This window comes from Dryobates pubescens, chromosome 13, assembly GCF_014839835.1.
Source record: "Dryobates pubescens isolate bDryPub1 chromosome 13, bDryPub1.pri, whole genome shotgun sequence".
Lineage (NCBI taxonomy): Eukaryota > Metazoa > Chordata > Aves > Piciformes > Picidae > Dryobates > Dryobates pubescens.
This window is the reverse complement of record NC_071624.1, coordinates 10,667,339-10,682,270: the sequence shown is the minus strand read 5'-3', so window position 1 is coordinate 10,682,270 and position 14,932 is coordinate 10,667,339. Positions and strand designations below refer to the sequence as shown.

General features: G+C 41.3%; 1 protein-coding gene across 13 annotated transcripts in view; it reads right to left on the bottom strand.

The window, feature by feature from the left end:
* LRCH3 (leucine rich repeats and calponin homology domain containing 3) overlaps positions 1-14,932 on the bottom strand; it is a 67,590-nt gene that overhangs the window by 31,934 nt on the left and 20,724 nt on the right. For all 13 annotated transcript variants that reach the window (XR_008462538.1, XM_054167048.1, XM_054167053.1 and 10 more), the window contains exons 2-6: positions 7,061-7,205; positions 5,439-5,565; positions 2,847-2,952; positions 2,553-2,689; positions 1,502-1,611 (exon numbers count right to left, since the gene is read on the bottom strand). Coding sequence is in view for 12 of the 13 variants with exons in the window: in XM_054167048.1 (XP_054023023.1) it covers positions 1,502-1,611; positions 2,553-2,689; positions 2,847-2,952; positions 5,439-5,565; positions 7,061-7,205 (625 nt within the window). In the remaining variant the exon portion in view is untranslated. The remainder of the gene's footprint in view (positions 1-1,501; positions 1,612-2,552; positions 2,690-2,846; positions 2,953-5,438; positions 5,566-7,060; positions 7,206-14,932) is intronic.

Here is a 14,932-nt window from a genome sequence, read left to right as displayed (position 1 = left end):
GGGAGAACTGCAACAGTAATTACTACATAATACACAAGGAAGAATGAGTTTCAGGAAGCTAATTGCTTCACCCCATTACAACTGCATTGCAGGTCATTTTCTTGCTAGTACTGTGCTCAAGTTGTTGGGTCTTCTGAAATCCCTCTTTTGGCAAATATTTATTTTCAGTTTACTCATTATTATAATCATAACTGACTCAGCACCACGTGTGTGCACAGGACTTTGTAGAAGAGTGACAGGTTATTATCCTGGGCACTTTTGTTTTTCAGATGTACATAAACCAGCAAAAAATAAGAGGAAGGATGGAAGGCTACAGATGAGAAACATGAGGCTATACAGCTGCTTCTATGCAGATGTACAACACAAGATAAGCTCTTCTATTGGCATGGAGTTTTGATTAACTCAGAAGAATTCCATCTTTATGGCCCTGCATTTGAACAGCAAGATCATCTGTGGAAAGAAAATCCAACTCTGTTCTTTTGGGTGGGGAAGAAAAGGGAATCACTATGAAATTGTCCAGTGCAGTTAGCTAGCTGTTGACTTCAATCAGTGACAATAAAACCACACTTACACTAACAGTTCACAGGACTTAAATACTGGATTTAAAACAGGTCAGAGAAAAGAAGAATCTACAGTGTAATTCCACTGTAATTGTATCAGTATTTTTTGGAATCTCCTGAGAACCCTGGAGACATTCAGTGCTGATGAAAAATCACTCAGTCCCTCATGCAAATTCTTCTTCATGAATCTGATTCATGATTGTGAGGCCCTTTGATTTGTGTTTTATTGCTGCTAAGACAGCACTACATCCTTGAGCAATTTACTCCTCCACACCATATTACCACCTTCCAAGCTGACTGAAGTAATTTTCACATGTATTTAGTTTTGTACTTCACTGGCTCCTTTTTTTTTTGCATCATGTAACAGAAATAAATCTTAACTTCTGCTTTTCTCCAGAATCATAATTTAGCAGCTGATAGGGCTGCCTGCTCCAACATTTGTGTTACAAAGCAAAGCGATAGTGCCAAATGAAAGCTTGCCAAAAATAACAGCTTATTAATGGGGTGGAGATCAGCATTTACACCTGTGGTTTGAGGACAGCAGTTAGAAAATTCTGTACAAAAGGTTAAAAATGACAGCAAGGATATACTTCAGTATGTGTGTGGAAAACATTAAGAGATGTTATATACTGAATACCTGTTAACAACATGAGAGTGTGCCCCTGTGCGACGAAGACACCAACGCTCTCTTCTTACTGCACATCAACTAACCCTGACTGCCTTTAATAGCATACTGCCCAAGTTTTCTTCTGAACACCTCCTTGCTTCTTATGCAGTGGTACTTTGTTAGAATGCACCATCAGACAACACAAAGGATATTCCTTCAAAGCCACCTCCACCAATGCACTGACTAAAGAACAATCTCAGGATCTACTTTGTTTAGAAGACTCAGGCAACTGACAAAATTTTCATGAACATCACCAAAGCTGTTCCAAACTTACCATGATCCAAATCCCATGGGTCTCCTGTCATAATCAGGCAAGTCTGGAGCTATCTTGCATGCTTCTATGTTCAGGTATTTAAATATATGAATTTTTCCTTTTATACATATCTTAAAAAATAAAAGCAAGCATAATTTGACAATGTGTTTTCAAGGTACTCTGCAGGCATTTACATTGAGAATAATAAATGAGCACATTTATATCAGCTAATGTGTTTTTTCTTCTAATCTCACTGCACTTTGTAGAAACAGCTACAGTGGAGCATCACAGGATGCCTGTGATAGACAGATGGAAGCTGTCCTCCCAGTACATCTGGTCTGCATGCATCTTTGTCAGCTGGATGCTGAAATTTCCTCATGCAAACAAGACATAAGCATTTACAAGTGCTAGAATTTATACCCTTGGCATCCAAACTGATGCATCCCACCCATGCCCAGCTTTCAATGGCAGTGGCAGACTGCCAAAGCAAGCTCAAATTTGAAGTGAATGAAGCCAGTAACAGCTGCCTTTGCTTTCAAAAGGGAGGCAAAACTGCACTGAAACTACAGGTCTTGGCAAGTGCCATTCTTGAATCAGAAGCTGCACACAGTACAACCTGTAAAACTCAAAGGCTTATATACCCAGGTTAAGAATCAAGTTAGTCACTAACCACACTGCAATTTCTAGCTCAAAGGCCAACCTGAGCACTCTTCTGCAAGGTAAACCAGCACACAGTACCACAGATACCTCAGTCAAAATTTTGACATTGAAGAGGCACAGAATCAGTCTTGCCTAACAGAGCTTCCTCCCTCCAACACTGAGACAACTGTTGAGATAACATTAGTACAATGCTAATGGTGGAATTTTTATTAACACCCCATAGGCAAGATCACCAATACAGTAACCTAAGAGAAGGAAAAGGGTTTTTTTCCCTAGCTATGTTGTATATTTAACACTTTTAGACAATACAATTAAAGATCTTAAATAAAGTTTGCAAGATACTCCTATAGCTTCTAACTTCATTCTGCTCTCTTTAGGTGAGCTGGTCACCCAAATTCCTAGCTGCATTTACCTGTGCAGGGGGTGACTGGAGAGGGTTGTTCTCTAACATGATGGTCTGCAGATGTCTGAGGTTCCTATAACAAACTGGTATTGTTGTTATTTTGTTGCAGGAGAAATCTAATCGAATCAAAGGCAACTCAGCAAGCTCTGCAGAGAAACACACCATTTACAAGATTAAAAGAGTGCAAAAGAAAAAAAGGGCAAGAGTATAAAAAAAATACATGCTTCTAGTTCTCAGGTGAAGAAAAAAGGCACTGAAAGTGCTTGAAGTTTGTGCTGCTATAACTGACAGCCTTTATCTCACCTTCAGGTAAACGCACCAAATTATTTCTTCTGACATTTAGGTCTCTCAAGGATTCCAAATTGCCAATCTGTGGAGGTATTGTCTGTATTTCATTACAGCTCACATCCTATAAAGCAAGAGTTCAAGAATGAGTTATCACTAACTGGGAAGTCTCCGTTAACTAAAATATACAGCACTTCATTTAGGAACTGAAAGAAAAAAGACAACTATTTATGCAACACCTCAGACCCTTGCATTCATTAAATCTCACTGCTAAGATGAAGCACAATTCTCAGTTTAAATACAAGAGCAAACAAAGCCTTTAAAAGATTAAGTATTCAGATATAGGAGTTTATTTCACATTACCTCCATCAAATTATTCCATATTATTTAAGACAGGGCAACTTGCTACGTAAAAAAGGGTTTTGCCAGAAACTAACACACCAAGAGCTCTAATCCCACCCAGCCTTCCTTTCAAAAACAGCTAAGGCTCTTAGCTAAACTGACATGGATCATTTACTCTCCCATGCAAAGCATCTTTCCCTCACACAAACTTTTTAAAAAAGATGACTATTTCAAACTCTTTTTATAGAATCATAGAATCAATAAGGTTGGAAAAGACCTCAGAGATCATCAAGTCTAACCTATCACCCAACACCTCATGACTAACTAAACCATAGCTTCAAGGGCCACATCCAATCCCTTTTTGAACACCTTCAGGGACAGTGACTCCACCACCTCCCTGGGCAGCACATTCCAATGGCAAATAACTCTTTCTGTGAAGAACTTTCTCTTCACCTTGAGCCTAAACTTCCCCTGGTGCAGCTTGAGACTGTGTCCTCTTGTTCTGGTGCTGGTTGCCTGGGAGAAGAGACCAACCCCATCCTGGCTACAACCTCCCTTCAGGTAGTTGTAGAGAGCAATAAGGTCTCCCCTGAGCCTCCTCTTCTCCAGGCTAAACAACCCCAGCTCCCTCAGCCTCTCCTCACAGGGCTTGTGCTCGAGACCTCTCACCACCCTCGTTGCCCTTCTCTGGAGTTCAAGAGTCTCAATGTCCTTCTTAAATTGAGGGGCCCAGAACTGGACACAGGACTCAAGGTGTGGCCTAGCCAGTGCAGAGTACAGGGCCAGAATTACTTCCCTGCTCCTGCTGGCCACACTATTTCTGATGCAGGCCAGGATGCCATTGGCCTTCTTGGCCACCTGGGCACACTGCTGGCTCATGTTCAGCCAGGTGTCAACCAGTACCCCCAGGTCTCTTTCTACCTGGCAGCTCTCCAACCACTCTGTCCCCAGCCTGCAGCACTGCATGGGGTTGTTGTGACCAAAGTGCAGCACCAGGCACTTGGACTTGTTGAATGTCATCATGTTGAACTCTGCCCATCTGTCCAGCCTGTCAAGATCCCTCTGGAGAGCCCTTCTCCCTCTAACAGATCAACTCCTGCTCCCAACTTGGTGTCATCTGCAAATTTACTAATGGTGGACTCAAGGCCCTCATCCAGATCACCAATAAAGATACTGACTAGGATTGGGCCCAGCACTGATCCCTGGGGGACACCACTAGTGACTCGCCTCCAGCTGGATGTGGCACCATTCACCACCACTCTCTGGGCTCAGCCCTCCAGCCAGTTCCTAACCCAGCTCAGAATGCTGCTGTCCAAGCCATGGGCTGACAGCTTGGCCAGGAGTTTGCTGTGGGGAATGGTGTCAAAGGCCTTGCTGAAGTCCAGGTAGACTACATCCACAGGCCTCCCCACATCCACTAGTTGGGTCACCTGATCATAGGAGGAGCTCATGTTGGTCAGGCAAGACCTGCTCTTCCTAAATCCATGTTGGCTAGGCTGATCCCTTGGCTGCCCTGCAGGTGTGCTGTGATTGTCCCCGAGAGGATCTTCTCCATAATCTTTCCTGGCACTGAAGACAGGCCTGTAGTTTGCAGGTTCATCCATCTGACCCTTCTTGTGGATAGGCATCACACTGGCCAGTTTCCAGTCATCTGGGACCTCTCTGGTGAGCCAGGACTGTTGCATGGTTTAGTTGATTAGGCGGGTTGGATGATAGGTTGGACACAATGATCTTGAAGGTCTGTTCCAACCTGGTTTATTCTATTCTATTCTATCTGTAAATGATGGAGAGTGGCTTGGTCAGCTCATGTGCCATCTCTCTCAGTACCCTAGGCTGGATCCCATCTGGTCCCATGGACTTGTGAGCATCAAAATGGCTCAGCAAGTCCCCAACTACTTCCTCATGAATTTCAGTTCAGGAGGCCAGTTATCCTGAAGTCCTCCTCCCTTACTGTTGAAAATGGAGGCACCTCATCCTGCTCCATAGCACCTCTATACAAAGTCAAAATATAGCTGGGGGAAATATTATAGCAGATAGTCTTCCTCAAGCTAAGAAGAGATTTAAAGAACTTGCCATTGCATGCAAGTCACTGGTTTACAATCACAAAGTTCTTAGCAGCATGAAAACCCAGATGTTCATCTTGCACATGCCCAGATAGCATCCTAATTACTGCATTATTTTGATCAGAAGCACCTCCAAACCTATTAAGCATATCAATTAAAAATTCAAGACTGAACAGGAATAGTTAAGAAGTCAGTGTATACTCACAAGCTCTGTCAGCTGTCTGAGCTGTCCAATTTCTTCAGGTATTGAAACCAACTTGTTATTACTTGCTATCAAGACTTTCAGTGGTAGACTGCAGAGGTGTACTGGCAACGTTGAAAGCTGGTTTCGACTTTATGGAAAGAGAAATACCCCAACATCATCAGAACCCTAGCGAGAAGTCATCTCACATTTCAACACAATGAAAGATGTACAGAAAGCACTCTCCATTTAGATGATTAACTCAGTTTTCACATAATTACTATAAAAGTAGTTCCATGGAGTCACTCTTCATTACTTGCTTTATGTATTTGTGTGTGAACAAACTCTGAATATCAAGTACCAAGCTTCGTCAGATACTTTCAAACTCATTGGAGGGGAGTATGGTAGTTTCAGTTTCTTTCAGGTGCTTCTGGTAACTGGCCACTCTCTGTCACCATGACTATGTCTGAACAGAGAGGAAAAGCCTTTCTGATGGTGCAGGTCAGCACAGACAAAATGCCACAAGTTACTGCTTACTGAAAATGTACAGTATATTTCTAAGTGAAGTCATGAGGATCAAGAATCTTGGCATGATGGACCTTACTATTCCAAAATCCAGTCTTAGACATCTGATAATTAACTACTTTAAAGCAAAAATGAGATCCTAGGACTGGACTGTAATCTCAGATAAGAATAACCAGGCAGGATGAGGATGGATTGTAAACCAGAAAGATTCTCTTTAGGAATAAAACACAACAAGGAGCAGTGAGTAGATAATTAGAAAGTTCTTAGGATCTTTAAAAAAGCCTTAATCATATATTGACATTCAGCAAAATATACTGCTATAGTTTTTCATGACTGAAATCCAAATTTCCCTGCTATGAAAGCAAGAGGGGAAAAAAACCCAAGAGCTCTGAACCAACAGAGCAGGTTTTAAAGGATAATAATTGGACTGCACCCACTAGAGATCATAGCAATAGGAAACTCATACCTGATTCACATCCCATTCCTGCAATTCTCACCAGCAATACAAAAAGAAAATAAAGAAACACAACCCTACTAAACTGGCAAAAGTATAACAGCAGAAGGAAACAGCCTGAAGTTTTTCTTGATTAATATCTTCGCTGATCTGCAGTGAGGAACTTTCCACACCTCTTCAAAGCTCTTCTACAAATGGAGGATGCTGTTCACAGTTAAATTTCAACAACAGGCTCGATTGCAGCAATTAGCTGGCAGAGCAGTGTTAATGCCTGAGAAGGATATTTGAAAGCCACCAGTACACTGGTACATGAAATTCTGTAAGCCTTATTCAGCTGTTGAGAGCTGAATTGAAAAGACTGTACAAAAACTCCATCATCTGTTTCAGTCCATATGCCTGCATTTCACATGAGAGCTACTGGAATTTATTTTAGGATTCCTTTAAGATGGAATTAGCTTTCTTCTTCATACTTCACTTCTAGAAGCTGCTTCTTAATTCTTCCTTGATCCACCCAAGTGGGAAAGACTGGTTCAGGCTGCTTTGATCCAATGTCACAGAACATAGCAGCATGGTAATCACACCCCATGTTAGAATTACTTAAAGATGCATCAAAATTTATAAACCTAGGCTAGTGATGCTAAAGCAAAGTTTCTGAGACAATCATTACCTGATATTTAGAAATGTTAAAGACTGCAAGTTCAAAACTGCCTCTGGGATATATCGAATGCAGTTCTGGTACAAATTAAGACTCTCAAGGGAGACGAAGTGACATGCTTCTGCTGGGAGCTCTGACAGTCTGTTCCGTGACAAATCTGAAGGGAGGGAAAAAAAGAAACACTCAGTAAAGCTATCTTAAAACTTCACAAGGGCAAGTATTGTCTGCTTATTTGCTGTCACACAGTGGGAACAGTTGGACAGGAATCAAGTTTCATCATTTTGAAGTGACACAAAAAAATAAATCGGCGTTTTGAAATCTTACAGCCACAATGAGAAAAAGAGAGCTAGATGCTACACTCCTTTCAGAGTCACACTTTCATATTCCCAACTCTTTTCTGCTTAGAGAAAACTAGTTTGTGATGCTCAAAGCCCAGCTTCAAATCTGTGTTCTAAGACCATCTTTAGATTATGGAGTTAGTACTGGGTGGGCAGTGTGGTAATGAAAAGAAATGAGAAACACTTCTCTCCCAGCCTCTAAGGTACTCTCTGCTACATGGAAATCCCAGCTCCTAATTTCTGTGTAAAATATACACACACATTTATAGGTAATTTTTCCAAGAGGGGAAACATGAGGCACACACCTTTGACAAGCCTTCTATACTTTAGCCAAAGCATTCCTTCCTGCAGAGAGATTCCAGATCAAGCCTGTAGCCTCAACCAGGCAACGGAAGGATTTTCAATAGTCTTCCCAGCTGCAGACAAATGCTCTGCCTGCTGCTAGCAGTAAGTTTTACTGCTTCTTTGTGACCCTGTATTTCTTGCAAGAAAAAGTTTAACCAAAACAACTATCAAATGTCTGTATTTGAAGAATCAATATTTTCCTTAGCCGGCCGCAATCCAACTATCAGTATAAACCATCCATCAGTACTATGCTCCTTCAAGAGTAAAAGTTGCCTTGTGATAGATAATGCAGTTGCAAAGGGCTCTTTTTTTTTCTTTAAAGGTCAAGGAAAGCTCTTGCTTATAAATGCTAAGGGACTGTTCTCACTAACAGCTCCTTCTTCCTAACAGACTCAACTCTCGCTTCTGGCAGGAGTTATGCTCACATCAGGAGTACTTTGTGTCAGCGGAGAGTTCCTATAGAGACACTGCCTGCTTAATAAACCGAAGCTTCGCTTTCCCATGAAGAGAGGGCAGTCACTAACTGTAAAAGCCCATCCGACCTGAACTGGTGTCATGAATTACTGAAAACAAAAAATAATTTAATTGCTGTCTTCTTTGTTTGGAATCTCAATGACTCCTCATCAGCTTAAGAGGATAAAAGCCCCCACTGAAAAGCATACACAATAAACTGACATAGTAATTTCTGTATCTTAATTCCATGAAGGAGCCATCCAATACAGATTACAATTTAAAGCTGCCAATGCAGACAGGCTTTGTGTCTCAACTTGCCTCTCCTCCCTTCCCCTCTTGTTGTTGTCTTTTAAAAGGGAGGTTTCTCCATAGTAGTTAAGTCCTTCATAGAGATACCCCGCCTACCACAGCTCCAATGCATGCTGGAGCTGACTCTAGCTCTACCTCAACGCTTAGAACACGGCATGAGCTACTACAGATATGGAACCAGTAATTTAGAATCTTGAGTTCAAAGAATTTCTGTGAAAAGCTTTGCAGAGAAAAATCACAGAATCACAGAACGTTAAAGGCTGGAAGGGACCTTGAAAGATCACAAACTCAGTTAAGCCTTTCTGATTTCACTTGAACATCATCCAAGTCCAACCCCCCTGCCAGAGCAGGATCACCTATACCAGATCACACAGGAACACATCCAAGCGGAACACATCCAAGCAGGTTTTGGATACCTCTAGAGAGGGAGACTCCACAACCCCCCTAGCCAGCCTCCAGATGCATTGTAATGTACAAGTGGGAAGGAACTGCATTATGCAATTCACAGGCATGACTGAAGCTAACCATAGCAGAGGCTATGGTGGACACTACAATGTTCAGCAGATAATTCAAGGTGCACACAGCTAATAAAAGACCCCATAAAAATCATGGGAACTTCTAATCCATGGACACAAAAAGGAAGCAAGGAACATAACAACATTCCTTCTCTGTTCAGCAATAAGTATTAATTAAGAATTAGTAAAAAATGGCACACTAAGTGCTTCTTTCCAGCTTGCATCAGGCTCAAGCATGACTTCAGCTTAAACTTAACCAAACTGGATTTTGAAAACCAACACTAAATGTTTCTTATCAGCTCTAACAGTGGGAGCTAAACCTACAAAAGAATAGAAGTTGTCAGCATTGTCTGCATTGAGTATGTAGAATTGTTTCATTGCCTTATGACAGAAAACAGTTCCAGATCTCTGCCCTTCCTATTTTTTGTGAGACTTTTCCCCCCACCACTCTTTTTCTTTTCTCCAAAGTAAACCCTGCATCTACAGATTGCTAAAAGCAATTTTCATAAATATTGTGATGTTACCACACACTAATCCACATAAAACATAAGATAAATGCATGAAATGCAAAGAATCCATCCATTGTGATGGATCCCACTTTCTGTGACTGCCAACCCTGAAGTTTTCTTACCTCTGTTGCTTGTCCCAGGCTCTTTGTATTGTCAGTTTGTGGGAAACTGATCAGAATACATTTGTTCTGATCACCTCACCACACAGCCCCACAAACCCTATGCCAGAAATAGGGAAAACTGAGGATGCAGGCAGCAGAGTCCCTTGTTCTGATGGCGGGGATCAGTTTTGCTAAGCGGAAATACCTAATGATTGGGATTGATCAGAACCTGCAGATAATAAAGGAGTCTATGTCATTGTGTATGTCTTGCAGAGTCACAAAATGCACTATCCCAGGAACTCCATGCAATGGACACTTAGTTTGCAGAAGCCATGTCTCGTAATACACTACTTTGTCTACTGCAGTAGGTTTAAACACGATAATAGTGCTAGAACTACGCAACAATGCCATGTCCAAAACTGCAACATTCCCTCCTTTGCCAACATTGTTCTAAAATGTCACAGGAGAAGAGCTTTTTCCAAACAAGCATATACTGCCACAACACAAATGATGCATCCCACAAACCTCTAATAACCTCAGGCAATTATAGTATTTGTAATCACTGAAGTGATCTGTGATACAGTTTGCCACAAGGTTTCACAGTACAGTAGCACGTCAACATGTAGGAAAGGCAGAAGAATGCAAATTGTGACAAGAGAAAAGCAAGGGCACACACTAGCATCCTTCAACACACATCTTGACTCCTCCTTCACACAGCTGTGCTGGCAAAGCCTGTTTGAACACTACACATTCTAAGAAAGTGGGGTGGGTTGAAATTCCCTCCCCCACCCCCCCAACATTAACTTTGCCAGACCAGCCCAGCTGGAAGGTTTTTCCTCTTTACACGCAGTAGTGATTTATTTACATTTGGCTACTTTTCTGCTCAAGATCTGTGAAATTTTTTAAAGGCATAGCTGAAAACTACCCCACAAAGAAATAGGCTTCCCAAGTAAACAGACATTTTTCTGGCAGAAGAGTCACAAAGAAAAAAAAGTTTCTTTCAAATCTTCCTTGGAAAGGCTTTAAGCATAAACATGAGAAATCTCAGTTGCTTTTTGTTTCACTTTATCTCACCAAAGAACACTTCAAAACCTGGTGTTTACATACTGTGCAGACCATAAGGCATGGAATAGTCAAGAACTTTACATATTCTGAGCAATGGTTTAGTGTTTCTAAAGACTGATTTCCTGCAAAATAACTTTAAAACTAAAATACACTTGTTTAAACAACAAATGAGCTCACAGCACGATAGAAGAGAAATACCAAAGCTGGGCAGGAGCAACCACTGAATTTTTCCACACTTTCCTCAACTGACAGTGATTCTTTAAAACCTGGCGTTTCTGTTTAGCAGTAGAAAGTCAGTGGAAAGCAGATTAAATCAGTTGTGATGCTGCAGTATAGTCTCTTAAATCATTCACAGTGGATCTAACTAATTACAAATGTGGCTATTAAGTTTGCAGCATTTTTACTCCCATGATGGCCATGAGAATGCCATCCTAGAGATGGCATCCATGACTTCATGTGCTTGAATGTAAAGCTAGGAGGGAGGGCCTGCCAGGACCATAACAAAGGCAGGAGCTAGAAAAAAAAGACTAAGCTACACTGTAAAGCAAGAACACCTTAAGATTTCGACAGAAGCACTATATGGTAAAATACAATGTGAATTCTGAACCTGCAAATTAACTTCTTCAGGTTACATGAAAGCCCTGCCCCAATCCTCTGCAAACCTCCAACAAGTATTTCAATCTCCAGGATCCCCAAGAGTTGGTGACATTTTCGATTTTGGCCAAATTCTTGGGAACCTTCACCTACTCTGGACAGTGGTCCTCAAACAAGATCAGAACTGGGGCAGAGAGTACAGCAGTCATTCTATGAAACAATTCAACAACTCCATCCTCCTCCCCACATTCTTCCCCAAAAACATCTGAATGAAAGTAACAGCTCTAAAACAAACAAGGAAAGAAAAGAGCACTACAGTGACTGGGTTCTGTATCTACACAGATGCCACCTCACACTCTGATGCTTTTCCAAAATCAGAGTGAGGTAAAGGAATGAAAATGAAAATATTTTATTGAAACTATCTTGCCAATGAAGACCTCAGTGATATTCTGCTATCACATGCACTTTAACAACCAGAAAAAGGTGTTGCAGTGCAGATTATTGTGCAGACTAAAATTTGTACAAAGTCTTCTGCGTGTCAGAAAACAATGATAAAATGTTGCAGAGATATGAAACTTCCATTTTTTTTTACCACTATTATAGTGTTAACCAAGAAGCAATTGAGAACTGTCAAATCAAGCAAAAAGTAATCAAGACGATGCAATTATTACTTTAATAGATGCCTGTGCATACCCTTGCTGCTTGACACACCATTCACTGCAAACAGGAGACAACTGATTCTCCCCCAAAAGCACAGTGCATTTTCTCTATGAATAAGAAGGGTGAAATATAGCTATAATAATTTGAACTAAGATTGACTTGCTTGTGTTCACATTTCTGGGGTTGAAATTACTGTTAACAGAAACCTGCTTTAAAAAAAGGCTCTCTCAGCCTTACTAAAAATGGATGTGTTTCCTTGAGAGCAAGATCGTGGAATTTTGGCAAAGGGGAAGTGTTCTTTGGAACTAAGCTCTTTGTGAAAGATAAAAAAAGCCAACAGTTCAAATACAAAATGAAGTCTCAGAGCGGAGTCAGCTCACTGACCTTTTCCAACTTAATTGGGATTCTGCTCAGAGAGCCAGCAAACCCAACGGTAAATGCGACTCGAGAACACACTGCGTTTCAAACTGCATCATTTGGCATGAAATGTAAACCCTTCCTGCTCAAAGAGGAACGTTCCTCTAACACCAAATATTAGCAGGGCTGCGTTCACACATCTTTAAACTTCAGCTGGTACACAAATTGTCCCCAAAGGGAAGTCCCTGATGCATAAAGATGCACCCATTTAAGTTATGGGGTACTCGAACCTACCACATACGCTATAAAGAGAGGGAACTGCAGCTCAACTGTTGCTGGCACTCAAAGCAGCTGCACAGTGGTGAATTCCCATTCATCATGAGATGCTAATATGATCAGTCCCTTAATCCTGTTGCGATGGGGATACGGCTTCTGCTCTCATTCCAATTAACTATGACAATGAAAGCCAGCTCTAGGCCTGGACTGTGCTACAAAATTTTGTTGATAAAAATCTGCTCTTTTTCCACCAGAGACCTGCATGTGTTCCCCACACACTTTTAATTAATTTTATTTCTTCTTAAATCAAAACCAGCAAAAGCCTAGATTTCTGGCTGCCTATTCAAACCCAAATGTCAGCAACCACCGTAACACCCGCTGGCAAAACACTAACGCAAGAGAGACTGTGGCACTGTGTCAGCAGCTGTAAACTGTGGGCTCCCACCCATGATGTCTGCTATAACAATCCAGTTGCAGCTGTCTGACATCAGCCACCAACGTACTGCAGTGATGCAACAGTACTGGTATCTCTGATGTGAATTCTGATGGTGACAGTGGCTGCTATATACTGCCCTCAACCAGTGCAAGAAAACATTCTGCTTTCCCTAAAACTCCGAAGCAGGCAGTGTAATTCAAAAGCATATTCACTATTTTCTGCTTATACCTGACAAATCCAAGACACAATAGCTTGCAGCTTACAGACAAAAGTGTATTTTCATGTAGATAATTCAATAAGATATTTGTGTGTCCAGGAGGCTGACAGCCAATACAGTGACAGAAGGCAAAAGGCAGCATGAACTGCTGCTGTAAGAGGACGAGTGCAGCTGTTCAAGGAGAAATACGTTACATACCTGGAACTGTGTAAACAGACTTTTCTTTTTTCATATACACATCTTAAAGATCAGAAGCAAGCTCCACAGTTTCACAGTGATAAGAACAAAACCACAATTACACTGAAGATTATCCTTGAAATAGCTGATGTAATCTGGCAGATATGGAAAGTGGCTTACAGGAGCTACTCATTTGCAACTCCTGCTCAGGGAGAGTCAGGCTGCTCCCTGGAAATTAACTGCTTAGGTTACAGGCACCCTTCAGATAACATCATTAAACAGACCTTTAGAGGAACTCCATGCCATTGGATTACTCAGTTAAGACATTTAGCACCAACTCTATTAGAACAATTACTCACTTTTCCAAGAGTATTTGAAGCACATTGTTATAAACCTTCACTGTGATTTTTGTTAGCTGTTCATTCTGCTAGCCAAATAAATTCATGCTCATTGATCCCGCTTTTAAGCAGCAGTTTGTTTCACCCTCCAAAAACTTCAGAGATTGAAACAAAAAAATCTGAGAAGAGCAATGCTGATATTTAGGAAATATGCTCACAAATCTACTAAAAGAAAATTAATAAAATGAAAGCATATAACTAAGCAGATGTGCTACTGGTGTCACTGTAATGACTCTTCTTGTACCAGAACACATCACAGAAGATTGCCTCTGTGAATAATTCTGATGCTGTTTGGTCTCTGTATGCAGTACTTGGGAATGTTTCATTTCCAAGCACTGAAACCATTGGTGTCCTCAGAGCTTCACTTCACACCTGGAGGATTTCCTGACATAGAAGGGGTCATTCTACCTCTTCCTGCCTGCTGTGATAGAACACTACCACTTTTGTCATACACTAATTTAAAACAAACCTCAGAAGTGTCATCTCCTGAATCATCTTCTACTTGCTAGTCCTGTCTAACCTCTATTTTTCCCAACTATTTACCCACATATCTAAGATAACTTGATAGGTTTATAAGAAGTGTAAGGTGAAAGAGGTGGCATTTACTGACCTGAGATGAGGCTGCTCCCTTTTTGTTTTACCTAGGTAATGCACTCTGCTGATGCGATAGCACGGCTGCCCAAGCTGGCACACTTGACTAACAGGCATGATGAAGACTGTTTTCACCTACATTACTTTTGCAGCCCTGTCATGAAATACATCCCCCCAGTTTCTAGTTTCAATTTCCAGTATTTCATGGCCAAACCTAATTTTTCTCCATGTGATCTGTCCTTGACACGCTTACGGCATTTCAATTCTCAGCACACCCATTCTTGACATGTACAATCACATTCCTCCTTAGCAGCAGCACTAGCAGCATCAAATTGTCTTTCAACCATTTCCATGGACTAGCATTCTGTAACCAAGAATCTCCAACCTGCTGGTTTTGCAACATGAATGGGCTGTGATTTCTGCAGTTACAGAGGAAGAGGCAAAGATCAGTGGTTTCTTTCAAATGTCAGCTTAGTGGTGCTGTGCCTGGAACGCAGACCTGCTTACTGCCAATGCCTGCCTCACCAACCTGAGACTGTAACT